The sequence below is a fragment of the Myotis yumanensis genome, unplaced genomic scaffold, assembly GCF_028538775.1.
Source record: "Myotis yumanensis isolate MYYU_CA2020_CCGP unplaced genomic scaffold, mMyoYum1.0.hap1 SCAF_22, whole genome shotgun sequence".
Taxonomy (NCBI): domain Eukaryota; kingdom Metazoa; phylum Chordata; class Mammalia; order Chiroptera; family Vespertilionidae; genus Myotis; species Myotis yumanensis.
Genome location: NW_027223773.1, coordinates 4130207 through 4156131, shown reverse-complemented (window position 1 = coordinate 4156131; position 25925 = coordinate 4130207). Strand labels below are relative to the sequence as shown.

The 25925-nt window shown below is 54.8% G+C and overlaps 2 protein-coding genes across 2 annotated transcripts in view; both read right to left on the bottom strand.

The window, feature by feature from the left end:
• Nucleotides 1-4995, bottom strand: part of SLC35F3 (solute carrier family 35 member F3) — a 50875-nt gene extending 45880 nt beyond the window's left edge. The window contains exons 1-2 of the mRNA XM_070401031.1: nt 4922-4995; nt 3912-4141 (exon numbers count right to left, since the gene is read on the bottom strand). Coding sequence (XP_070257132.1) covers nt 3912-4137 — 226 coding nt within the window. The 5' untranslated portion in view covers nt 4138-4141; nt 4922-4995. The remainder of the gene's footprint in view (nt 1-3911; nt 4142-4921) is intronic.
• A 1795-nt stretch (nt 4996-6790) lies between these two features.
• On the bottom strand, nt 6791-24704 carry KCNK1 (potassium two pore domain channel subfamily K member 1). Its single transcript, XM_070401254.1, has 3 exons — nt 24303-24704; nt 12519-12914; nt 6791-9563 (listed from the first exon to the last, which is right to left on the bottom strand). Exons 1-3 carry the CDS (start codon nt 24655-24657, stop codon nt 9304-9306), a joined length of 1011 nt encoding a protein of 336 aa, XP_070257355.1. The 5' UTR covers nt 24658-24704; the 3' UTR covers nt 6791-9303.
• Between the last annotated feature and the right edge of the window lie 1221 nt (nt 24705-25925).

Genomic DNA, 25925 nt, shown 5'->3' with positions numbered 1-25925 from the left:
CCTCCAGGGAGCCGAGGGATTGAGTCAGTCTCCAATAACCAATGGTTTAAGCAATTGGGGTTTTTGTTGTTTTTTTAAAAAAAATATATATTTTTTTATTTCAGAGAGGAAGGAGAGGGAGAGCGAGATGGAAAGAATGAAGATAAGAGAGAATAATTGATTGGCTGCCTCCTGCCCGCCCCCCTCCCTGGGGATGGAGCCCACAACCCAGGCAAGTGCCCTGACCGGGAATCGAACCGTGACCTCCTGGTTCACAGGTTGAGGCTCAATCCCTGAGCCACGCCGGCCGGGCTAAGCTTGAGTTTTTTTTTAAAGGGAGAGAGAGAGAGAAGTTGCCAGGGGCCCCACCCCCTAGCCTGCTGCTCACGAGCTGTGGGTGATGCCCTACAAGAAGTCATGATGCAACCGATGGTTAGTGTCATGAGGTCAGCAGGAGGGGGGGATCCAAGACCATCCAAGCTGTTTCGTCCAACGAGCACACGTGTGTACCTGTGAGACAGCTGGTCCAGGAGAGCGTGGGGCTTCACGGAGTGACACCTGCCCGTCTTGTCTCCCTCTACGTGATTTTCTAGGAAACAGTAACTGTGCCGTGTACTTGGAAGGGACAGCATTTGCTGCCCCGTGGAAGCAGCGAACGTTCTGCTGGTGGGTGGATGGGTGGATGGATGGTTATGCCATTTACGAATGAGCGAGTTCATGAGCACGCAGGGATTTTCTGAAGCCCCAGCCTGGCCCATGGGGTTCTCCAGAGGAGAACATCTTAATATACGTTCATTGGGAACAAGCAGACTCGTTAAAAAAAAAAGGAAGCCCTAACTGGCTTGGCTCAGTGGATAGAGCATCCGCCTGTGGACTGAGAGGTCCCAGGTTCGATTCCGGTCAAGGGCATGTACCTGGGTTGCGGGCACATCCCCAGTAGGAGGTGTGCGGGAGGCAGCTGATCGATGTTTCTCTCCCATTGATGTTCCTAACTCTCTATCCCTTTCCCTTCCTCTCTGTAAAAATTCAATAAAATATATTATAAAAAAAAAAAAAAAAAAAGGAAGCAGAGTCCACATTCATGAGGAAACATCCTTCTTCCGACCCTCGGGAAGCAAACTTTGAGGACGGAGCCCCAATTTTTATAACTCTCCATTGCCAAGAGGCGGATGGTGGGGAAGGATAAAGACAGTTCCCTGATAAATCTCCCCTCTTCCAGGCCCGCGGACGAGACACAACAGACAGGAGGAACTCTGAATGTCACAGGAAACATCTGTCAAGCCAGACAACTGCTCTGAGACGTCCCAGGGGCCCCAACGCCCTTGAGCCTCCTGCAGGTCAGTCATTTCTCTCGTCTCGAATGCTGTCAAGGTCAAGGCTACCTCAAGCCGCCGCCCGAGAGCAGGACGCGTGCCCGTGTCCTAGACAGCCGCTCAAGGGCTTGTCTCCCTCGGTGACCGAAACAACGGACCAGGTGCCTCACGGCACAGGCCTCTCTGGGCTCTGCAATTAGGACAGGAAATATAATTTCCTCCTGACCCACGAGGCCAGGAGATGTAACGTGCTCCGAGACCATGGGAATAAGTTATTTAGTGGGCATGTCTCCCAGTTTGTTGAGCGTGATGCTTAAGCAACAAACACAATAACTCACTGGTTTCAACGTAGAGATAAGGCTCTTGATGATTTTTTTTCCCCTCTCTTCAAAACAGCTAAAGTATTGCTCTAAGAGGTCTTTGGCTGTATTAGTCAAGCATTAGTTTCTCTAAATTTAAACTTAAAATCCAATTACTTCGTCAAAATGTCAGTTTTCACCTACTAGTAAAGCGTTTTAGTAAAAAGGAAATAGCTTGGAGGAAAGAGAGATCTTCATAGGAGGACAGAGTGGGGTGAGCTGATTTTATTCATGGTCCTATGCTCACTTGTCTGCTAATATCTCTCCACATGGCCTTTCCCATCTTTTTTTTTTTTTTTTTAATGGATTTCAGAGAGGAAGGGAGAGGGAGAGAGAGATAGAAACATCAATGAGGAGAGAGAATCATGGATCGGCTGCCTCCTGCACTCCCCGCCTTGGGGATCAAGCCCGCAACCCGGGCCTGTGCCCTGACCGGGAATGGAACCATGACCTCCTGGTTCATAGGTCGATGCTCAACCCCTGAGCCACACCGACAGGGCAACGCATTCTGCTGTCTCAATGATAAAGCATTCTTGTACCAAACACTGCCGTGGGCTCCCAAGGTCACAGACGGAATGACAATGACCAGCCTTAGTATGACCTTCGGGCTAACCAGACGGGCCCACGAAGGCTGAGGTTGATACCACTGTCTTCGGTTATTCGGGAAGCAGAGACTAGGAATACGAGACAGAAGATTCTAACAGAAATGTAAGAGGCAGAAATATAATCCGAGCCTCCTGTGCTTGTGTCCAGGAGAAATGGGCTTGTGGTTCTATGCCCAGTGCTTTCCAGTGGAAAAGGGAACTCGGACCTTTGTCTTCCTTCTAGAACCCAAAGCCAGCTTCTGACCAGCTCCAATTTTAGCAGCAGACGGAGGAGATGGGAAGAGACCCGGGCGACCTTTAGACAGAGTTCAACGCAATCGCCACCGTCCTTCAGAAACAAACAAGGACACGGAAACACTGAAGTCCCACATTTCTCCCTGCGCAGGACTGAAGAGGAACCCGCTAACGGCTAGCACACCACTGACCTCTGACTTGAAACCAGGGGTTTTAGGGGAAAAAAAAAACCACCACCACAACACACACACGCTAAAAGTGGATGTATTTTTAGAACGGACTGTGATTAATTTACGAGAGCTGGATTTTTCTCCCCCTAAGGACCAACAAAATATGTTCCAATGTCAAGCAACAAAGGGTAGAGACATATCCCGGAATCACGAAGCTGCTAGCCTTGTATTACGAATGGAACCGTGTCACGCATGTCTCACACGCACCCCGGGGGTCACAGCCTGCCTCTCTGTGGTCAGGAAACAGACCGTGGGGACGGACCCCCTCCGTGTGGTTTGCAGTCAGGGGTCCCCCGAGGGGGTGGTCGTCACCTCTGCCTTCCAAACCCAGAGAAAGCAATGTCCCCCAAGGAGTCCCGCTCACACACAGGTAACGCCTGCATCGCTGATCACCACACTGTCAAAGCCAGCAGCCCGGCCCATCGGCCCAGGAACGTTTCGGGCGGCTCCACCTGACACCAACCAGGTATCTGTACCAGACTAGAAGGGTCCACGCCCAGCCCTCCAGGGAGGATGGATAAAAATTCAAGGCAAAGAGAGTGAATGAGCTCAAAGGAAGGCCCAAGCATTGTCCCCCATCGATTCTCAACCTGTGGGTCGCGACCCCTTTGGCGGTCGAATGACCCTTTCACAGGGGTCGCCTCAGACCATCCTGCATATCAGATATTTACATGACGATTCATCACAGTAGCAACATGACAGTGATGAAGTAGCCACGAAAATAATTTTATGGTTGGGTCACCACATGAGGAACTGTATTGAAAGGGCCGGAAGGTTGAGAACCGCTGGCCTAGAGGAACAGGGAGAGTTAAAATCCAGGCCAGCTGAGCGTGCAGTCTCCAGCCGAGCCCCACTCTGGCGAGTGACACCTTCAGATCCACAGGGAAGCCTCATAGTGCAGGACACACCGGCCCCAGAGTCTCCCAGGGTGACCCCTCACTAGCAAGGGCTAGGACAGGGAGGTGTGTGGGGAACGGGGAAAAGGGGGGGGGGGGGGGCCTGAAGTGTAAGAGAACGGATCAAAGGCCCCCGAGAACTCCCATCTCCAGGCCGCTCCCTAAAAGTTGCCAACCTGGGTCTGTGCCTGTGGTCAGGGCGCACGGCTGCGCGCGCTCCCAGGACTGCAGGGGGGGACCCCGGCGGCGGGGGTGCGCAGCGGCCCGGAAGGGGGCCGGGAGGTGCGGGCCTTACTTTTGCAGCTCGCCGCCCAGGGCTGGTAGCCGTAGTAGCCGGTGATGCGCAGGATGCGCTCCTCGATGGACGTGAGCCCCGCGGGCCCGCCGGTGAGGTCCTCCACCGAGCGCGACCACTTGAGGTCCTCTTTGATGGCCTCGTCCACCACCAAGTACTTGAGCTGCCGGAGCTGCGGGCTGATGTCCGACAGTCTCCGCGGGCTGACGTCCGGGGACCTCCTCATGCCACTGCGGCCAGGCGGGCGGGCGGGAGAGATGCGGGGGGGAAGCGGGGGTCGGTGAGGATGGATCTGAGGCCGAGCAGGGGCGCGGTCTGGCCTCCAGGGGCAGGTGCCCCCGCCAAGCCGCGCTCCCCCTCCCCGCTCGCCGCCCACCCAGCTCGCCGGCAGCCTCGGCGGCGTCGGGTGCCGTCGCCGGAGCCCGGTCCTGGGCGCCTGGGGCAAGGCGGGGGCGGGGGGGCGGGGGGGTGGCGAGTGGCGAGGGCCAGGCCGTCAGGAACTTGCCGAGCAGCGTCGCCTCTTCCCGAGCCCCCCACCGCCCGGCACCCCAGCCGCCCAGGGCCGCCCGTCCGCCCGCCCGCCCGCGCGCGCGCCCGCTCCAGGCGCGACTCACGTGGCGATGCCTTTGCCCCGGGGCGCGCCGCCGGGGAACTCCCGGATCCCCATCGGCGGCGGCAGGGTGCGGCCGCGGGCGCCCAGAGTCGAGGCGGAGGGGCCGCGGGCTGAGCCGCCGGCAGCCGCGGACCCGGGAGCGGAGGGCGCGCTGCCCGCGAGGGTCCGCGCCGCCCCGCGCGCCTGTGCGCGCCCGCGCCGCGCGCCTCCCTCCCGCCCTCCCTCCCTCCGCGGCGCGGGCGCGGCTCCCCCGCTCCAGCCCCGGCTCCCGCTGCAGCCCGGCGGGGTCAGGGCCGCTCGGGCGCCGGGCCCATCACCTCCCCGCCGCCCAGCACGGCCCGCGGGAGCCCGGCCCCGGAGAGCACGGCGCGCGGGGTGCGCTCTGCTCTCCACGCACCTGAGCTGGGGGTGCGCGCCAGCCCGCGACGCCGGCGCCAGGTGGGGGCGCTGCTGCCCCTCCCCGTGGCCCGGGCGTGCACTGCGCTCCTGAGAGGCACCAGGCACCTCCTCCGCCTGGCGACTCCTCCCCTCCTGCTCCAGGTTGAGCAGCTCTGTTCTGTTTCGTTTCTTTTTTCTTCTTTGATATATTTTTATGGGAGAGGGAGAGGGAGAGAGAAACATCCACGATGAGAGAGAATCATGGCTCAGCTGCCTCCTACACGCCCCACACTGGAGATCAAGCCCGAAATCCCGGGAGTCGAACTGTGACCTGGTTCATAGATAGACGCTCAACCACTGAGCCACACCAGCTTGGCTACGTTAGCCTTTAATCGTCTCATTTTCTGTCTGCGAGCCAGCTCTCCAGAACACGTCATCGCTTTTCATAACGTTATTGTTCTGTTGTTAAAAAATAAAATACATGTATGTTCATCAGTGCAAGTTTAGGAAATACAGAACTATGTCAAGAAAAAAAATACCCCTTCTAACGGCCCCACATGACTACTTTATCAGTGGGTTGCCTTCCACACGCTTTTCCAATAGAAAGTATTTTCTTCTCAAAATTAGAATCGAACTGTACACACTACTTTTGGTACGTTTTTGATATGAAAATGATATTGCTTCGGCAAAGTAGGGGTAGAGGAGGGCTTTCTCGAGTGAATCGTGGGTAAGGGACAGCGACAAAACTCTGACATCATAATGGAAAGAAGCTAGGAGCTCCCTTGTTCAGGTCAGGAGCGAGGCCAGGGGTCTGTTCTCACCACTCCTTTTCAATATCGTGCTGCCAGTCCCAGCCACTGCAATTAGACGAGAAAAGGAAATTAAAAGTGTCGCTATTGGGGCCCTAACCAGTGTGGCTCAGTGGATAGAGCGTCGGCCTGCGGACTGAAGGGTCCCAGGTTCGATTCCGGTCAAGGGCACGTAACTGGGTTGCAGGCACATCCCCAGTGGGGAGTGTGCAGGAGGCAGCTGATGGATGTTTCTCTCTCATCGATGTTTCTAACTCTCTATCCCTCTCCCTTCTTCTCTGTAAAAAAAATCAATAAAATCTATTTAAAAAATAAACCTACTTATTTAAAAAAAAAAACAAGTGTCTCTGTTGGGAAGGAAGAAGTAAAACTTCCTTTGTTTACAGATGACATCACCATCTCTGTAGAAAACCTCAAACGATGCACTAAAAGTTGATCAGGAACAAATACTGATTACAGCAAGTTTGCAGGCTCATGTACAAAAGCCGGTCCACTTCCTGTGTATATACCAGCAATGAACAATCGGAATGTAAAAATAACACCACCTACATGAGCACAAACATGAGCTATTTAGGTGTAAATCTATGTGCACTATCCCTAGGAGGGAAATTACAAGACCCCGCGAGATTGAAGAAGAAGGAAATAAATGGAGAGTGGGCCTAGGGCACCCTGTCTGAGAACCACTCGTGCAAATACCGACTGAAGATTCATGAGCTTGCGATTCCCTACTTTGCTCCCACAGACACTCTGACTGGGGCCCCTACTGGCAGATGTGAACAGAGGCCTCGCCCATGGATTCGCCACATTCAGGCCGTGCGGACCCTGGGCCGCTCTCTGATCTTTCTGAGCCTCAGTTCTCTCCTCTGTGTGAAGGCGGTGGCCTTGTAAGATGGTTGTGACGATAAAATGAGCCAAATATGTGTAAAGTACGTAGACTAGGGCCTGGGACATGGTCAAGGCCAGTATTTAGTAGATATGAGCTATTATTATTATTTTTAAAAAATCTTTATTGCTGAAAGTATTACATATGTCTCCTTTTTCCCCCCATTGGTTCCCTCCAGCCCACCTCTACCCCTTGCCCCAGGCCTTCAGCACCCCACTGTCTGTGCCCTTGGGTTTTGCGTATCTGCACACAAGGTCTTTGGTTGATTACCTCCCACCCACCCACCTTCCCTCTGAGGTTCCCACTCTGTTCCATGCCTCCATGTCTCTGGATCCACTCCGTCCATCAGTTTATTTTGTTACTTAGATTCCACATGTGAGTGCGATCATGGGATACGTGTCTTTCTCTGACTGGCTTATGTCACTTAGCATGATACTCTCCAGGTCCCTCCATGCTGTCTCAGAGGGTAAGAGCTCCTTCTTTTTCACGGCTGCGTAGTATTCCACGGGGTCAATGTCCCACAGCTTTTCTATCCACTCGTCTACGGATGGGCACTCGGGCTGTTTCCAGATCTTAGCTACTGTAATTGTGCTGCTGTGAACATAGGGGTGCATATATCCCTTCTGATTGGTGATCCGGGTGGCTTAGGCTATATTCCTAGACATGGGGTCACTGAGTCCAATGGCAGTTCCATATTTAATTTTTTCAGGGAACCCCACACTGTTTTCCACAGCTCCAGCCCCAACTTTTAGGGAAAACCAAGGAAGTGCAGAATAGTAACTGCTGTCCTGTTTCAGCCTGAACTTTGGTGTTGTGCTCCTGACAGCCACTAGAGGGCGCACGAGCTAACGAACAGGCCTGCACCCCGATCCCTGGCACCTGGGAGGGCTTTGCTGGTTCAGTTAAATTTAGGAGGAGGTACATGCTTCTATCTTAGTATCTATTCTGCAAAAAAAAAAAAAAGAAAAATACTGAGCAAAGCGGAAACAAACTCAATGCTAAGACTGGGAAGGCACCGTTTCTCCATCGGATGTTCCTGGAGGCTCCAGGCACCCCGAGATCAGATTTTGGGGGGCGGGCGGGGAGACACAGGACATGGTCCTAGTCGAGGGGCTGTACAGGGAAAGCATCCAGGGAGCACTGGCCTCAAGGAGGGCCCCACCCTATGTCCAGCCCTCCTGTCCCCCGGGGACCCCGCCAGCCTCCACGGAGAGCCCGGTGCTGTGTGTGTGTGTGTGTGTGTGTGTGTGTGTGTGGACAGGAGACAGTCCCTGAATTGTTGAATTGTTTCCAGCATCTCCTACCAGGTCAAGAGCCGGGAAACATCTGAATCCCAATAACCAGACAGAGTTTTCCAATGAGGAAGCAGCGGGAAAACCTTTTTATTTTATTCTGTTTTAACGAGGTTCCTAGGAAACACCGTCCCACACCTTTTGGTGAGTCAAGAGGTAATCTATGTTGCTCAGCCTGCGTGGCTCAGGGGTTGAGCATCGTGATCTATGAACCAGGAGGTCACGGTTCGATTCCTGGTCAGGGCACATGCCCGGGTTTCAGGCTCCATCCCCAGTGTGGGGCGTGCAGGAGGCAGCAGCCGATCCATGATTCTTTCTTTTTTATTTAATTTTGATTTATTGCTTCAAGTATTACAAAGAGTATTACATGTGACTCCATCCTCCTCCCCCCGCCACCCCCCGGCCTTCCCCCGGCCTCCCCTACCCCCCAGTGGATTCTTTCTCATCATGGATGTTTCTCTCTCTCTTTCTCTCTTCCTTCCTCTCTGAAATCAATAAAAATATATATCTTTTTTAAAATGTAAAGTCTCCGATTCATTTGACAGGATGTCGTCACGTGGGGCCTCTGTGGTCACGTCCCGGCTGTTAGTGCCAGGGGACTGCGGGTCACTTTCGGAACCAATATCTCACCCGATTCATAGACCGCGTTCTCACGACCGTTCACTTCCGGAGAAATGCTCGCCGGCATCGCAGGCACCTGAGCGCACTATTTATTGCCAGAGGACGGACACGTTTATGGCAGCGGAATACGCCAGGCCTTCGCTCTCCGGTGCCTTCTCCCCCTTATCCTACCGCAGCCGCGCTCGCTCGAGTCTTTAGTACAAAGAGGAATCCAAAGACACGATAGCTACAATCTCGGGGGAGGAGGTTTGCTGAGAACCGCCGACCTGGGCCCCTCTGTCCACGGTATGAACATATGTATACCCGGTATGTACACAGTTCACGGACACCTATTCTGTTATAAATAACAGGGTTATCTTAGGTTCTACAAAAATAATCATTTCGGGTGGGCGCATGCAAACCCATACACATAAATTTATAAAACAAATCTCTAGGCTTCCCATTGGCTTTTCAGTATAAATGTTGCTATTGAGCCGTCCGCTAGATGATTTCGAGGCAAACCCCAAAGTCCCCAATGAAAAGTAGAAAACCGGCTTCTACCCACAGCAGTCCTCACCCCACTAAACAGTCTGGATCATTGTGTTTCGGATGAATGACAGGTACGTACCCCGAGTCCTCAGATCTCAGTCCTCGGGGGGCAAAAGCTTTCTTCGTTCCACTTTCTGTCTCGTTTCGAATATTACCGACGGCGGGTGTTTGTTAAGATATCGTTTTGGCTTTTGTATTCTCCTAAGACGAACAAAGCGAAACCTCTGCCTGCCCCGCCCCACCCGGCGCGGGAGGACCAGCCCCGCACTCAGCGCTGTGGGGGGCCGTCGGCCTGGGCGGGCGGCTCCGGGCCCACGAAGGGCTCGTCCGGCTTCTGGTCCTCCTTCCCGCCGGCCGCCTGGTCCGTGATGGAGGAGAAGGACAGCTGGTCGTGCTCCATGATGTGCACCTGGTCCTCGTCCTTGTCCTTCTTCACGTAGAACATCTTGCGGAACTTCTTCAGCTCGTGCAGCTCGCAGAAGGTTTCCAGCACCACCAGCATGGCCACCAGGCCGAGCAGCAGGTAACCTGCGCGACAAAACCCGCGTCTCAGTGGGACCCCGTCACGGGCAGATCAAGCCAGGACCCCAGGTGTGTCCGTTCATGAATCAAGTCATCGCCACTGCTCTGATTTCGAGGCACCCCTGGAATCCCACGGCTCAAGGGGGGGGGGGGGCCCAGCCCGGCCGGCGTGGCTCAGTGGTTGAGCCTCGACCTAGGAACCAGGAGGTCAGGGTTCGATTCCCGGTCAGGGCACAGGCCCGGGTTACGGGCTCCATCCCCAGTGTGGGGCGTGCAGGGGGCAGCCGATCAATGATCCTCTCTCATCATTAATGTCTCCCTCTCTCTCTCTCTCTCTCTCTCTCTCTCTCTCTCCCTCCCTGTCCCTTCCTCTCTGGAATTAATAAAAACATATTTTAATAACGACACATATGTAATATCTTAATAAAAAATATATATTAAAAAAATATTGAATCACTGTATTTCACACCTGAAACTAATATAATGTTGTATACCAGCTACACTGAATTAAAAATAAATAAAAAGGGAAAAATACATTTAGGTAAAATATCTATTGCTAACTGATAATTATTTTGCTTTGGGGTCATGGATATCTGGATTTCAGTCACTAATAAAACTTGTCATGTTATTTTTTCTTACACACACACAAACAAAAAACATATTTTCAAAAATAAAAAAAATAATTATGGTCACTAGAGGAAATACGAAATCTCCTTGTAACTACTTGGTATATATTTACGGAACTGAGAAATGCGAACACACACGTGGTTGTGTCAGGTTAGGCTGACAAGCCGGGGCCAGGGAGGGCAGCTGCCTGCCGACTCGACGCCGTGGCCAGGGCTGGATGGAGCCTGGCAACGTCCTTGATGAGGCCAAAGGAAAAGCGCACGGACATTCCGATGCGACTCCATGGTTCCCTAAAACCGGGTTTCCCAGCTTCCCAGGGGATCGCATGGAATTTGTAACAACTGCTTAAAAATGATCGGTCACTGGCCACCTGAAACGGATTGCCTATGTTCCACACATAACATTCTGAAATGGTTAGCACGGTCTTCGTGTCAAAGGAGAAGCAGGTGGCCAATAAGATAAGCAACTGTTTTAAGATGTGTCTGGGCCCTAACCGGTTTGGCTCACTGGATAGAGCGTCGGGCTGGGGACTGAAGGGTCCCAGGTTCAATTCCAGTCAAGGGCATGTACCTTGGTTGCAGGCACATCCCCAGTGGGAGGTGTGCAGGAGGCAGCTGATCGATGCTTCTCTCTCATCGATGTTTCTAACTCTCTATCCCTCTCCCTTCCTCTCTGTAAAAAATTAATAAAATATATATTTTTAAAAAAAGATGTTTCTGGTATATTACAGAGCATGGCTGCCTGCACCCGGCTGCAATCCTGGGACTTGTTTGCAGAGAAACATTTTTCAATTAAAAGTTGGTTCTCAAGTACATTCTGTGGCACATTTTTACACAGTAATTTATAATGTCTATTATGAGTAAGAAATTGACCTGTGCTTTTATTTTTTTAATTATATTTTCATTGATTTCAGAGAGGAAGGGAGAGGGAGAGACAGAAACATCCATGATGAGAGAGAATCATCGATTTGCTGCCTCCTGCACGCCCCACACAGGGGATTGAGCCTGCAACCAGGGCATGTGCCCTGACCGGGAATCAAACCCTGACCTCCTGGTTCATAGGTTGATGCTCAACCATGGAGCCACGTCGGCTGGGCCTTGATCTGTACGTTTAAGGTGCTTGGGAAAAATGACTCTCAGAAATAATAAGATTTTTACATAAAGCCTTCTGGAAGGGAATCCTGATCCAATGAAACAATGATAGCGAAATTGAAAATTTATCCATGAGAGCCCAGCTGGCGAGGTTCCGTTGTTGAATGTTGACGTATGAACCAGGAGGTCGCGGTTCTATTCCAAGTCAGGGCACATGCCTGGGTTTTGGGCTCGATCCCCAGTAGGGAGCATGCAGGAGGCAGCCGGTCCATGGTTCTCTCTCATCATTGATGTTTTTCTCTCTCCTTCCCTCTCCCTTCCTCTCTAAAATCAATAATATATATATCCCTGGCTGGCTTGGCTCAGTGGATAGAGCGTCAGCCTGCAGATTGAAGGGTCCCAGGTTCAATTCCGGCCAAGGGCACATGCCTTGATCCCCAGTGGGGGGCGTGCAGAAGGCAGCCGATCAATGGTTCTCTCTCATCATTGATGTTTCTATCTCTCTCTCCTTCTCCCTTCCTCTCTGAAATCAATAAAGAAATATATTTAATGCCGAAACCGGTTTGGCTCAGTGGATAGAGCGTCGGCCTGCGGACTGAAAGGTCCCGGGTTCGATTCCGGTCAAGGGCATGTACCTTGGTTGCGGGCACATCCCCAGTAGGGGGTGTGCAAGAGGCAGCTGATCGATGTTCCTCTTTCATCGATGTTTCTAACTCTCTATTCCTCTCCCTTCCTCTCTGTAAAAAATCAATAAAATATATTTAAAAAAAAAAAAAAAGAATAATTCTTCAAAGTCTTTAAAAAAAAATATATATATATATATATTTAAAAATATATATATAGCCCTAGCCGGTTTGGCTCAGTGGATAGAGCGTCGGCCTGCAGACTAAAGGGTCCCATATTCGATTCCAGTCAAGGGCATGTACCTTGGTTGCAGGCACATCCCCAGTAGGGGGTGTGCAGAAGGCAGCTGATCGATGTTTCTCTCTCATCGATGTTTCTAGCTCTCTATCCCTCTCCCTTCCTCTCTGTAAAAAATCAATAAAATATATTTAAAAATAAATAAATAGAATATATATTTTTTAAAAGAAATAATACGATTTTTACATAAAGCGTTCTGAAGGGGGAATCCCGATCCAATGAAACAGTGATGGACGGCGAACTGAAACTGTATCCACGAGAAAGCCACCGGGGTTTCTAGGAAGGGCTGCCCGTGGGTAGACCAGGTGGAGCGGGTACTCACAGGTGATGCCCAGCTTGTAGAGCTCCCGGAACTTCTGGTTGTAGCCCTCCCCCGGGACGTAGTCACCCAGGCCGATGGTGCTCAGGGAGATGAAGCAGAAATAAAAGGACTCCAGGAAGTTCCAGTCTTCCTCCAGCACCGAGAACACGGCGGCCGGGATGAAGAAGAAGCAGGACACGGTGACGGCGCCCAGCAGCACGGCGTGGACCAGGGCCACCAGCTGCTTGGAGAAGCCCCAGCGCAGGTGCACGTAGAGCACCGGCCGGCGGGTCACGTGGATGGTGACGCGCTGCACCACGGCCGTCAGGAAGAGCAGGGTGAAGGGGATGCCGATGATGGAGTAGATGATGCAGAAGGCCTTGCCCCCGTCCGACAAGGGCACCGTGTGGCCATAGCCTGCGGGAGACGGGCGGGGGGAGGAGCACACAGTTAGTTACGTATGTATTTAACATACGTTTTTATTGACTTCAGAGAGAGACAGAAACATCCATGAGGAGAGAGAATCACGGATCGGCTGCCTCCTGCACGCCCCCCACTGGGGATGGAGCCCGCAACCCGGGCCTGTGCCCTGACCGGGAATCGAACCGTGACCTCCTGGTTCATAGGTCGATGCTCAACCACTGAGCCACGCCGGCTGGGCTCGGAGCCTGTGGTAACGGGGAAGGAGAGGGAACCAGGACCAGCCGACCAGGGACAGCGGAAGGACAATGCCGACTCGGTGAAGATGCAGACATCGGACAAGGGGAAGAAAATGAAGACAAAAGCTGCCCACTCACAGGACTGAGCCCTGACTTCTTTTCCAACCACTTGTGCAATTATCTGGTTACATGGCACATCCAGAAACCATAACATCTTCCCCCTCTTGCCACTTCCAGAGGTTCTAAGATGCCCCAGGTTCCACAAAACAAACATTAAACACACACAGTAGGGTCCCAGCATGTGTAACATTAAACACACACGCAGTAGGGCCGGTGGTCCCAGCGTGTGTAACATTAAACACACGCAGTAGGGCCGGTGGTCCCAGCATGTGTAACATTAAACACACACACAGTAGGGCAGGTGGTCCCAGCATGTGTAACATTAAACACACACACAGTAGGGCTGGTGGTCCCAGCGTGTGTAACATAAAAAACACACACAGTAGGGCTGGTGGTCCCAGCGTGTGTAACATTAAACACACGCAGTAGGGCAGGTGGTCCCAGCCTGAGGGGGCTTTACTTTCCGCCAGGCCCGAGTCCCTGCTAGTTCCAGGCGGTCCACACGGCAGCCAGAGGGAACCCCGCAGGGCGTTAAAACCTCACCAGCACTTCGCCCTGAAAGACTAACATGTCTGAACAAGTCCGTTCAGGAAAAAGCCAGCAAAACACATTTTTTCCCAAAACTGGATTCTGCAAAAAAAAGACACAGAAAAAAACACCTCACATCTGGGATTGTCATTGAAAATGGGTTTCAAATCAGATTCCTAAGATCTATAACCTGCTTAGAAAGACAGGCCTCTGAAAACCTCGCGCTTCCAACCCCCCAAATTCTCTGCTTCGTTCCGGCTCCTTGCAGGTCCACGTGGCCGTCAAGGTCGCCCATCTGTGCCCGGAAAACACGCGGTTACCCACGCGCTGCGGGGCGCCAGGAGGCCACTGAAATCGTGTGCAACTTGCACATCTAAATTCACGTGCCTTTTCCTGTGAGATTCCAGGGCTGAGACTCTCAGGAGGTTGAGAACCGTGGCTCTGAGCTGGGGTTCCTCACTGTTGTTTTTTAAAATATATTTTTATTGATTTCAGCGAGGGAGAGAGAGAGAGACAGAAACATCAATGATGAGAGAGAATCCTGGATCGCCTGCCTCCTGCACGCACCACACTGGGGATCGAGCCCACAACCCGGGCATGTGCCCTTGATGGGGAATCGAACCGTGACCTGACCTCCTGGTTCACAGGTCGATGCTCAACCACTGAGCCCCGCCAGCTGGGCTGAGTGTAGCTTCCTGAATCCATCTGTTCCTGGCACCGCCAGCTGCCCCTGGAACCCTGCCTGCAGTTCCACGGGTTAGCGAGGGCAGTGGCATGGTGCAGGGCTCGGAGAACAAGTACAGGAGGGGTGGAAGCGAGCCGGGAGAGCACGTGAGAGGGATGCGTAAAGCCGTCCACGCAGCAGACGGGGCGGCTCGGGGCCAGGGCGCACGCCTGCCACGGAGGAAGGACGCTCTCATGGTCAGACACACGTGGAAGCAAAATGAAGGTGGAAGTGTTTCTTGTTATTAATTTTCCCATCGATTTTTAGAGAGAGTGGAAGGGAAAGGGAGAGACAGAGAGAGAGAGAGAAATATAGATGTGAGAGAGACACATCCATTGGTTGCCTCCTGCACGCGTCCCGACCAGGGCCCGGGCCGGAGCGGAGCCTGCAACCGAGGTACATGCCCTTGACCGGAATCGAACCTGGGACCCTTCGGTCTGCAGGCCGATGCTCCATCCCCTGAGCCAAACCGGCCAGAGCAAAGGTTATGTTTTATTTGCCCGACCAGGGAGGGGAATTGTTTGCTTTGTGGGCAGTTACCCATAATAGTAAGGAAAGACAGACGGCAGCAGGGAACGCGGAAGAGCCAGGCTGACTCCACCAAAGAAGCCACAGGCCCAGTCCACGGCTGAGCAGGAGGCTGAGGACGGGAGGCCGCGCGCGCTTCACTTACCCCAGGTGGCCAGGAACCCCAGTGACTCACGGGGCAGCGGATCCACCCCCGAGGCAGCAGGGAGAACGCACCTGTCACTCCTGTGGACACACACCCTTCCCCACGGAGCGAACGCGGGGAGGACAGCTGGGTGGCGGAGTCTGGCGAATCCCTCCCTCTCTGAAAAGAGTGCTCTCTGGCATCACACACTTTCCCGAGCCAGCCTCAGCTTCGCCCCGGAGCCCGGGATGCAGAGCTCGGTTGGTTATTCATCTCGTCCGCTCCTCCTCCCCAGCCGGGCCCCACGCCCGCACCTGTGCCAGGGGCTGTGCAGCCAGGAGATGGCCGCCCACACGGGGCCACCATCTGTCAGCACCTCACAGAGCTCCGCAGGGCCCCGGGCCCATCTGCCGTCGGGAGAGGCATTCTCACTTCTGCAGAATTCCCGGAGCCGGTCATTTCTTTTTCCTTTTCTTTTAAAAATATATGTTTGTTGATTTCAGAGAGGAAAGGAGAAGGAGAGAGAGGGAGAGAAACATCCATGATGAGAGAGAATCATGGATCGGCTGCCTCCTGCACGTCCCCACACTGGGGATGGAGCCTGCAACCCGGGCACGTGCCCTGACCGGGAATCGAACCGTGACCTCCTGGTTCATAGGGTGACCCTCAACCACCAAGCCCTGCCAGCCAGGCTCATTTCTCTTATTTTCTTTCCTTCTTTCCTTCCTTCCTTCCTTCCTCTTCCTCCTCCTCTTCTTCTTCTTTTTTTTTTTTTGTAATTGATGAGAGAGAGAGCAGGCTGAGTGGGCTAGCAACATTTCCCAAGTATATTATGTTACTATGGTTTATTTCAATACACTGACTACATGAAAATGCCCTGGGGAAGAGCCCTATAAAGAAATCCTCTAATGGAGTTTTGTCTTAAAATGCCGCTTTCTCTATTTTTTTAAAAAAATTTTTATTTATTTTTTAAATATATTTTTATGGATTTCAGAGAGGAAGAGAGAGGGAGAGGGAGATAGAAACATCCATGATGAGAGGGACTCATCGATCGGCTGCCCCCTGCACGCCCCCTGCAGGGGATGGCGCCCACAACCCGGGCATGCGCCCTGACCGGGAATCGAACCGTGACCTCCTGGTCCAAAGGTGAGTGCTCAACCACTGAGCCATGCCGGCCGGGCTTAAAATGCTGGTTTTTTAAAAACACACTTTTGCTGTTTCATGCCTGTCAGAAGGATGCCAATGACAAGTCCTTCCAGGACAGGGTCGATTTCTAAGGGTCTCGCACAACCACCTTGGTAACCCCCCGCCCTACCCCCCCGCTTCCCATAGACCTCACTGGCATGTTCATGGGAGTCACGCATTCGTCACCAATACGGTTTTCATGGAAATGAACGGCACAATCCTACCCAAGGGGCCAGTAACTCGCCTGCCCCTGGTGAGGGCCAAGGAGGAAGCGCTGATAACGACCTACAGGTGGACGAGGCCTGGAAACATTTCTGAGAACAGAGCGCACGGCCTCCTGGCTCATCCCTTTCAAGGCCAGGGCTGGGTCGGAGGTGAGAGGCTCCCGAAAACGAAGTTCCGAGAGCTGCCCTGCGACGGAAGCCGACGAGGAAGACAGGCCGGGGCCACAGAGGGCAGAGGTGGGGGTCAGCGTCAGGCTCTGCCTCCTGAGAAGGGACACGGAGCCAGGAACATCGGCGCGTGGCCGCAGCCTCCAGGGTGGACGTGTGGCCAGCAGCGGCGCCCAGTTCCGTGAAGGACCAAGAAGTGGTGCCCAGCCCGGCCGGCCGGCGTGGCTCAGCATCGATCTATGAACCAGGAGGTCTCGGTTCGATTCCAGGTCAAGGGCACATGCCCGGGTTGCAGGCTCGATCCCCAGTGGGGGGCGTGCAGGCGGCAGCCAATCCATGATTCTCTCTCATCATGTATGTTTCTATCTCTCTCTCCCTCTCCCTTCCTCTCTCAAACCAATCTTAAAAACAGGTCAGAGAAAAGCAATCCCGGGTGCCCTTCCACAAAAAAGAAAATTCGAGAGGAATCAGAAGCCAGCCAGCTCCCCTTAACCCGAGCCCAAGGCACAAGGCATTTTCTCCATCCGTTACACTGGGTTTCTAACACCTGCCTTGCATTTCAAGACAAAAGCTTCAAGCCACAGTGAGCGGAGCTGATGTTCAGATTTGGGGGCGTCAACGCCCGTTCAACAGTGCAAACAGGATGTGGGGAGGGGCCCTGCTACTGAGAACTTCTCAAAACCAGTTCAAGCGCTGGCCGGTTTGGCTCAGCGGATAGAGCGTCGGCCTGCGGACTGAAGGGTCCCAGGTTCGATTCCGGTCAAGGGCGTGTACCCGGGTTACGGACACATCCCCAGTAGGAGGTGTGCAGGAGGCAGCTGATGGATGCTTCTCTCTCATCGATGTTTCTGGCTCTCTATCCCTCTCCCTGACACACGAACGCACAACAGGGACCATCTGGAACGACACACTTCAGAGGCCGAATCCCGGAGAATTGGGGGTGAGGGACCCAGCTCCCAGAGGCCCCCTTTCTGTCCTGAAAGCTGGGGTCCGGCCAACCCGCTCTGGTGAGAGGAGGCGGAGGAGCATAGGGCTGGGGCTTGGGCCATCTCCCATCTACGTTCCTGCCACAGACACACCCGGCGAGACACACACATTCCTCGTACAGGGACACCGTGGCCGCTCAGGGATCACACTGTGACATGGTGGGTGTGTCGCCCGGAGCCATCTCCCTGACCCCTCGGTGCCCCAGGGCCCGGGTGTTCCCATGGATGTCCACCCCCACACAGCCTGAGGGTCCCCTGGCAGTCGCTCTGCCTCGGGACAGGACACCTTGTCCTCGGTGACTGCAAAGGCCTCCGCCCGGCCGGCATGGCTCAGCGGTTGAGCACTGACCTGTGAACCAGGAGGTCACAGTTACATTCCCGGTCAAGGGCACATGCCCGGGTTGTGGGCTCCGTCCCCAGGGAGGGGCGTGCAGGAGGCAGCCGATCCATGATTCTCGCTCATCATGGATGTTTCTCTCTCTCTCCCTCTCCCTTCCTCTCTGAAACCAATAAGAATATATTAAAACAAAAAACAAGCCCTCAGTGCCCATGGGGCCCAGCCCCAGCTGTCCCTCTCCGAGGTCGGGCTGTTGTCACAGGGCAGGGTCAGGAGCCGACAGTGGCTCCCGGCCGCCCACAGAGTCAAGTGCAAACAGTACCTCCCACACCGAGGCCTCTGCCCGTGCCCTGAGGCCTCCTGTGGTCACTTGCCAACCGGCAGGTGGCTCTGGGCTCTGGGCGGCTGCCACCCTCACGACCTCACGACCTCTCGCAGGCCAGGCTCCGCCCTCTTCCGGGAACCTGGGCTGTATGTGTACGTCCTCCTGTGTCACCCACCAAACTGACCACGTTTCTTTTTTTAATTAATTTTTTAAATATATTTTTATTGATGTCAGAGAGGAAGGAAAGGGAGAGATAGAAACACCCATGATGAGAGAGAACCACCAACTGGCTGCTTCCTGCACGCCCCCCCCCGGGGATCTAGCCTGCAACCCAGGTACGTGCCCTTGACGGGAATCGAACCGGCAACCCTTCGGTCCGAGGCCTGGTGCTCTAACCATTGAGCCCACCAGCCGGGCTGCTGGTTCCATTTTTAAGCAGAAGATACACTGCGGAGGCAGGAGTGCGAGGTGGGTGTGGGGACGACAGATTGCTGTCCACCGGGTCCTCCTGTGACAGCGCAGGGCTCCCCCGCCCCCGCCTGCCTGCCAGGGTGCCGGTGCGGCTGTGGTGGCCCGAGTCACAGCTGGGGGACACGCGGGCGTGATGGGGCTGCCCCTGGTCTGAACCTCTCAGCGGGGCGGTCGGACACAGAGCAGCTGGGCACAGCCTCTGAGGCTCCGACAACGAACTTAATCCACCGAACCAGGGTCTTTAAATAATTGAGTGCCCTTGGCAACCGGTGTCCAAACGCGTAAAGAATTTTAGTTACAAGAATGTCTTAACCTTTTCATTCTAGTCTCAGACATGCACGCCCCACCCCCACCCCGTTATTCACAGGCTGGGACGACATAAAAAATACAGCAGCTGAGCCCTAGCTGGTGTGGCTCAGTGGATAGAGCGTCGGCCTGCAGACTGAAGGGCTCAGGCCAAGGGCACATGCCCAGGGTGTGGGCTCCATTCCCAGTGGGGGGCGTGCAGGAGGCAGCCGGTCCCTGATTCTCTCTCATCACGGATGTTTCTTTTTTCTTCTTTTTTAAAAAATATATTTTATTGATTTTTTACAGAGAGGAAGGGAGAGGGATAGAGAGTTAGAAACATTAATGAGAGAGAAACATCGATCAGCTGCCTCCTGCACACCCCCTACTGGGGATGTGCCCGCAACCAAGGTCCATGCCCTTGACCGGAATCGAACCTGGGACCCCTAAGACCGCAGGCCGACGCTCTATCCACTGAGCCAAACCGGTCAGGGCCATCACGGATGTTTCTATCTCTCCCTCTCCCTTCCTCTCTGAAATCAATAAGGATCTATTTTTTCAGGAAACCCAGCGTTTGAGAAGAGGACGCTCAGGTCACCGGGACGGCGGGGAGCCACAGTGCTGAGGTGGCAGCCTGCGGTGACTCATGGTAACTCAGCGAACTTCACAGAGAGGGAAGGCCATCACTGGGGGTGCCCCAGGGTCACCTGGTACCTTTCCCATCTGTTACAAACTGGGTGCTTCTTTGAAGCTAACAGAGTCTCTCTCATCACGGATGTTCCTATCTCTCTCCTTCTCCCTTCTTCTCTGAAATCAATAAAATATATATTTAATGCTGAGGTGTCTTGTTGAGGGAAAAAACGATTTTTAAAAAAATATATTTTATTGATTTTTTACAGAGAGGAAGGGAGAGGGATAGAGAGTTAGAAACATCGATGAGAGAGAAACATCGATCAGCTGCCTCCTGCACATCTCCTACTGGGGATGTGCCCGCAACCCAGGTACATGCTCCTGACTGGAATCGAACCTGGGACCTTTCAGTCCACAGGCTGACGCTCTATCCACTGAGCCAAACCGGTTAGGACAACGATGTTTTTCTTATTTCCTTCCTAGAAATAGAAAAGAGCTAGGCGGCCTGGAGACCGGCCCCGTCTCCTTGTCTACCTTTGCTGCGGATCATTCCTCCTTAGCAATTCTCCCCAGGTGACCTCTGTGCGTTTTCTGTTGTCACCGTGTGGACTGTCCCTCCTTCCCCCTCCCAGATGGACGGACACACAGACAGGAAGATAAGAGCCCCACGTGGGAGACCAGCCCCCAGTGAACCTAATGCTCTGTAAACCTCGCTGGAGAACCATCCACCTGAGCCCCGGGGGCCGATGCACACGGTCAGGATCTGATCTGGATCGAGGAGACAGTCGCCAGTTAAAAACCACTGCGCAGCCGGGCCGGTGTGGCTCAGTGGTTGAGCGTCGACCTAGGAACCAGGAGGTCACGGTTCGATTCCCGGTCGGGGCACATGCCCGGGTTGCGGGCTCGATCCCTGATGGTGCAGGAGGCAGCCGATCCGTGAGTCTCTCTCATCACGGATGTTTCTATCTCTCTCTCCTCCTCTCTTCTTCTCTGAAATCAATAAAATATATATTTAAAAATAAATAAATGCCATCGTCCATGTCTGACGCAACCTGAGCAATCTCTTTCCTGTAAGAATTGACTCTGTTTCACAGACCAAAAAAGGGAAAGACACACTAGAACCGTGGTCGGCAAACTGCGGCTCGCGAGCCACATGCGGCTCTTTGACCCCTTGAGTGTGGCTCTTCCACAAAATACCACGTGCGGGTGCACACGTACAGTGCGATTGAAACTTCGTGGCCCATGCGCAGAAGTAGGTATTTTGTGGAAGAGCCACACTCAAGGGGCCAAAGAGCCGCATGTGGCTCGCGAGCCGCAGTTTGCCGACCACGGCACTAGAAAATAACAGACAAGCCCTCTGAGGGTCTGATTCCTGCTCAGGGAGAGAATGACCCCGTCCTTTCAGATGGGGTCCCTCTCTGCACCCCCAACACCCCCCATGACCCCTTTTCAACCTGACCTCGTGTCAGGGCAAAACCCTTCCACCAGCTCTGAGGACAACGCCCAGAATGAACAACAGAAGTCGGAGCACAACCAGAAACCCAGAAGATCGAAGCTCGGAGGAAGGCAAGATACCCCCAAAGTCGCCTGCTTTTGGATGGACCACGGCACAGGCAACGGAGAAATTACAGGCGCCGGTACCGCAAGGATTTGGCTGCAATCCGGATCGGATGACGTCCCTTCAGAATCAGCTCTAGCCCTGCGCCCTCCGACTATGCCTGACACCTGAAACCCCACTGTTATGGGTCCAAACACTGAGCACCAGCATTTTCCCATTTTCCCGTGCGCCAACCCCACCGTCCGCAAAACCACCTGACCTCGGAGGCCCCCCATTCCCCCACCAGGTGACTGGACAAGCAAAGCTGGTATTCTTGACCAGGTGTATAGTTATGGCATAAAAGCAAATGCTTGATTTCTTTGGAGCCACAGTCGTTTATAACAGTAACAGTAGATCCTTCGTTTATAACAGTAACAGTAGATCCTAGGTGCCAACCCCAGACTTCTTCCAGCTAGGCCAGGAAGACTGGACTCAATTCTTCCCCGGAAAGGACGCTGGCACTTTCTGGGGTGAGAAGCTGCTGGCCTAGTGCACCCATGGGCCTCGGAGACCAGAGGACCCCCGAGAACAGCGCCTAGGGGGTGTCCACTGCTTCTATTCTGGGCAAGACAGGGGCTGGCCGTGCTGATGGGCTGGGTGACAATTATCTCAGTGACTATCCATCAACAAAGCTCTCTCTCTCTCTCTCTCTCTCTCTCTCTCACACACACACACACACACACCCCTACAGCATGACTAGTATCTACCCGAGTCGCCTGCTACTTTTTCGGATAACATCTTCCTAGACACGAAGTACACTAGCTTTACCCGAAAAACCGGCTCATCCTCTGCCACAAAACCTGTGTTTTGACACCATCCAGAACTTCAAATATGTCATGAGCAGGTCAGTACCAGACCAGCGGAAAAACATCCTGGGTGTAGGACAGATTCTAAATTCTGTTAGCATTCTCCTTACGTGAGCAAATCCAGCTCTGTCCTACCCGTGAAAAAAAAAAATCCATTGATTTTGCTAATTTTACAAACCCTAAGAGGCCCCATTTCCACCTAGTTTATCCTGAAGTGCCCCTTGCACTGATTTCCTTAATGAACTCTTGTTTTGCATGAATAACAGACTTTCTCGGGAACTACAATGCAATCGGAATACCAATAGTCAGAGATCCATTCCCCTGGCCAGTTTGGCTCAGTGGACAGACCCTCAGCCCGCGGACTGAAGGGTCCCGCATTCGATTCCCGGCAAGGGCACCTGCCCGGGTTGCTGGCTCTGGCTCGATCCTCAATGCGGGGCGTGCAGGAGGCAGCTGATCCATGATTCGCTCTCATCACGAATGTCTCTGTCGCTCTCTCCCTCTCCCTTCCTCTCTGAAGCCAATTAAAACACATTTTTTAAAAAATTCACCAAAAAAAAAACACAAGACTTCTTGTTTACTTCGGGGTAAATGCACTTCCATTTAAGTCATTCACCCCAGACTTCCGAATCCTTGTCTTACAGAATCCTAGCCGACAGTGTACTAGTGGTTATTCCCAAATGATTACCCAAATACTGGATGTAGCACAGGGATTTCAAAACAGATCAACCCTGGCAGGTGGGAAGGGGGGGGTGGGGGGGGTGAAAGCAGAGTTGAGTAACAAAGTAGATTCACCTGCCAAGGAGAGGAGATGGGGTGCAAAGAATTCCTGGCAGGGGAACCACAAGGCCCCAATTCAGGGGCCACACTGGCCGCTGGGAAGCGTGTGACCTTGTGCAAGTCTGGATGGTTGTTCAAAAGATCAGACTGTGCCCGGCCAGTGTGGCTCAGTGGTTGAGCATGGACTTATGATCCAGGAGGTCACGGTTGGATTTCCCGTTAGGGCACGTGCCCTGGGTGGTGGGCTCGATCCCCACTGGGAGGAGGGGCCGGTGGGGGGCGGAGGCAAACAAGAGACAGCCCATCAATGCTTCTCTCTCATCATTGATGTTTTTATCTCCCTTTCTCCCCCTCCCTTCCTCTCTCTGAAAGCAATAAAAACATATTTTAAAAAACAAATAAAACAAAACACAAAAGGCCAGATGCACTGAGCGCTCTCTAAGATACATTCCCGGCGCACCTCAGGGCAGGTGTATGTGCCTCGCTCAGCCGCAGGGGAAACCCAGCCTCCATTCACCTGGACCAGCCCAGGAGCGCTGCCCCGGGGTGCAGGGCGGGCCTCAGTCACCCGGGGTGTGGGGCGCCCGCCCTGCTGGGTGAGTCCTGCGAGGGAGGCAAGTGCGCCTGGAAGTTTCAGGCTGGCTTCCCAGCCCGAAAGTTGAAATACTGCTGAATCAGGGCGGCCCCATTTTGCCAGATCCGTGGCATTCCCTCCCTCCTCCTCCCCCACTGAAAAACCAGAACCAAAAACCAAACAAAACCGGATCGCCCGGCCTGCCTGCCGAGGTCACCCCGAGGAGCAGCGGGATGTCACTCGGTCCCCTCGCTGCCCCCCGAGGTACAAAGGAGCCCACAAGCCGATGCATCACCCAGGGAACGGCGCCCGCGGGAAGGTGACCCTGCCACGCGCGATCCTGCGAGTCTGCGGCCTGTGCGCGCGCGGGATGGGTCCGGGGAAGGTGCGCGCCCTGGGACCTCGGAGTTTCCCCGCAGCAGCCCGGGGCCCAGGCCAGGACGGTGTGGGTCCCATCCAACCAGACGCCTGGGGATCGGGGACCCAGAAAAAAAGACGTCGCCCATGAAAGCCCCTGGAGCCACCCAGGCCGAAGGCTTTAGGGTCCGTCCACTTCCCAAGAGTTACCAGCGACAAACCCAGTCCACTCAGGCCACCTCCCCCGCTTCCGGCCCCACGAGCCCCGCCGGGGCTAGCCTCCCAGCGAGGGGAGGTGGCCGGTGGCCGGGTGGCCGGGGTGGGGGTGGGCGCATCGGAGAGGCGGGCGGGGGGCGCAGCGAAGGGGGGCGCGCGCCAGGGGGCCAGGGACTCCTACCCGTGGTGGAGAGCACGGTGCTGGCGAAGAAGAGCGCGGAGGTGAAGTCCCAGTTCCAGCTGCCCGAGGCGTTGCCCAGCGCCGACACGCCGTAGTTGCTGGCCTCCAGCACGCGGCCCAGGAAGCGCTCGAGCTGCGCCTCCGACAGGCACTCGTGCTGCTCCAGGAAGCGCCGCTTGAGCTTGCGCAGCTCCTGGCGCAGCAGGTCCTCGTACGGCAGCTCCACGGACGAGAAGACCACGGCGCCGAAGACCAGGTAGAGCAGGTAGCCGAGCACCAGGAGGCCGAAGCACCAGGCCGAGCGGTGCCGCTCCACCAGGCGCCCGCACGAGCTGCCCGCCAGGGACTGCAGCATCTTCCCGCGCCGGGCCCCGCCGAGCCGGCCGCCCGCCCGCACCCGGCGATCGGCTCCCCGCGCCGCCCGCCCCGCCCCGAGCCCGCCCCGGGTCCCCGCCCCCCGCGCCCGCCCTGCGCTCCCGCGGCCCCGCGCCCCCTCCTCCCCGGCGCGCACCTCGCGTCCTCCGCGCCGCCTCGCGCTCCGCTCCCGCCCCGCCCCGCCCGCAGCGGCCAGCCCGCGCCCCGATTGGCTGCTCCCGGGGTTTTCTTCCCTCTTTCCTGCTTCCTTGGGGCGCCAAGTGGCGGGGAGGTGGCGCTGACGTGGAGCCGGCGCAGGTAACCCGAGCGCCCCGGGCACCGCGCGCGCACTTGGCCCGGGCGCCAGGCTGGGCGGGGGCGGCTCCTCCGGCTCCGCTGGGTTCAGAGGGAGAACCGGTTTGGCCTCTGGTGGGCGGTGGGAGCATGCGCGTGTGGGTGAGTGAGTGAGTGAGTGTGTGTGCACGCGTGTGTGAGGGTGTGTGTCTGTGAGGGTGTGTGCTCGTGCATGTCTGACAGTGTGTCCGTGTGTGCATCTGTGAGATTGTGTGTGTGCACACCCACGTGTGTGCATGAGCGTGTGTGTCTGAGAGTGTGCTCACGTGTGGGCGTGTGTGTGCACACTCGTCTGAGTGCATGGGCGAGTGTGTGCACTCATACGTGTGGGTGTGTGCACGTACGTGTGCATATGGGGGTGTGCATGCATGTGTGTAAAGGTATGTGTGTCTGAGTGTACACGTGCATGTGTGAGCATCTGCAAGAGCGTTTTTGTGTGTGCATGTGAGAGTGTTTGCGCACGTGTCTGTGAGTGCGTGTATCTTTGTGGACTCGAATAGAGTGTGTGTCTGTGTGCCTGTGCTGTTGGCTATGTCCCGCTGTCCAGGCACCAGTGGCCCAACAGTGAGCCCTGGGGTCCCCATCATGGTGGGTCCAGCCCCAGGCACCTCGGCTTCCTACTAGAAGCTTCCGCCCCCCTCCGAACCCTCCACAAGAGGCACCGAAAGCCCAGGAGAGCGTGGAAATGTCCAGCGATGGAGCTCTCTCTCTTTAACACATGAAGAGTGACAAGGTCCCAACATGCCGACTCCCAGAGGGACTGAGTTTGCCAAGGGGTGTTTGCTGTGAAGGGAGGAGGGCCAGCGAGCCGCCCCATGGTGGGTGAGGACTGGTGTGCCTTTCCTCGGAAGGCAGTTGCACAACATGTGGCAGAGTTTGTGTCCCCTGCCTCCATGGGGCGCCTAAGAAAAGGTA

Excerpts from the sequence above, each read along its gene's own strand:
- KCNK1 (XM_070401254.1), bottom strand. The coding sequence starts at position 24,657 with ATGCTGCAGTCCCTGGCGGGCAGCTCGTGCGGGCGCCTGGTGGAGCGG. Across the intron at positions 12,915-24,302 it reads CACCGTGCTCTCCACCACGG|GCTATGGCCACACGGTGCCC; the intron begins GTAGGAGTCCCT and ends CGTCTCCCGCAG. Across the intron at positions 9,564-12,518 it reads CTACAAGCTGGGCATCACCT|GTTACCTGCTGCTCGGCCTG; the intron begins GTGAGTACCCGC and ends TTTGTCGCGCAG.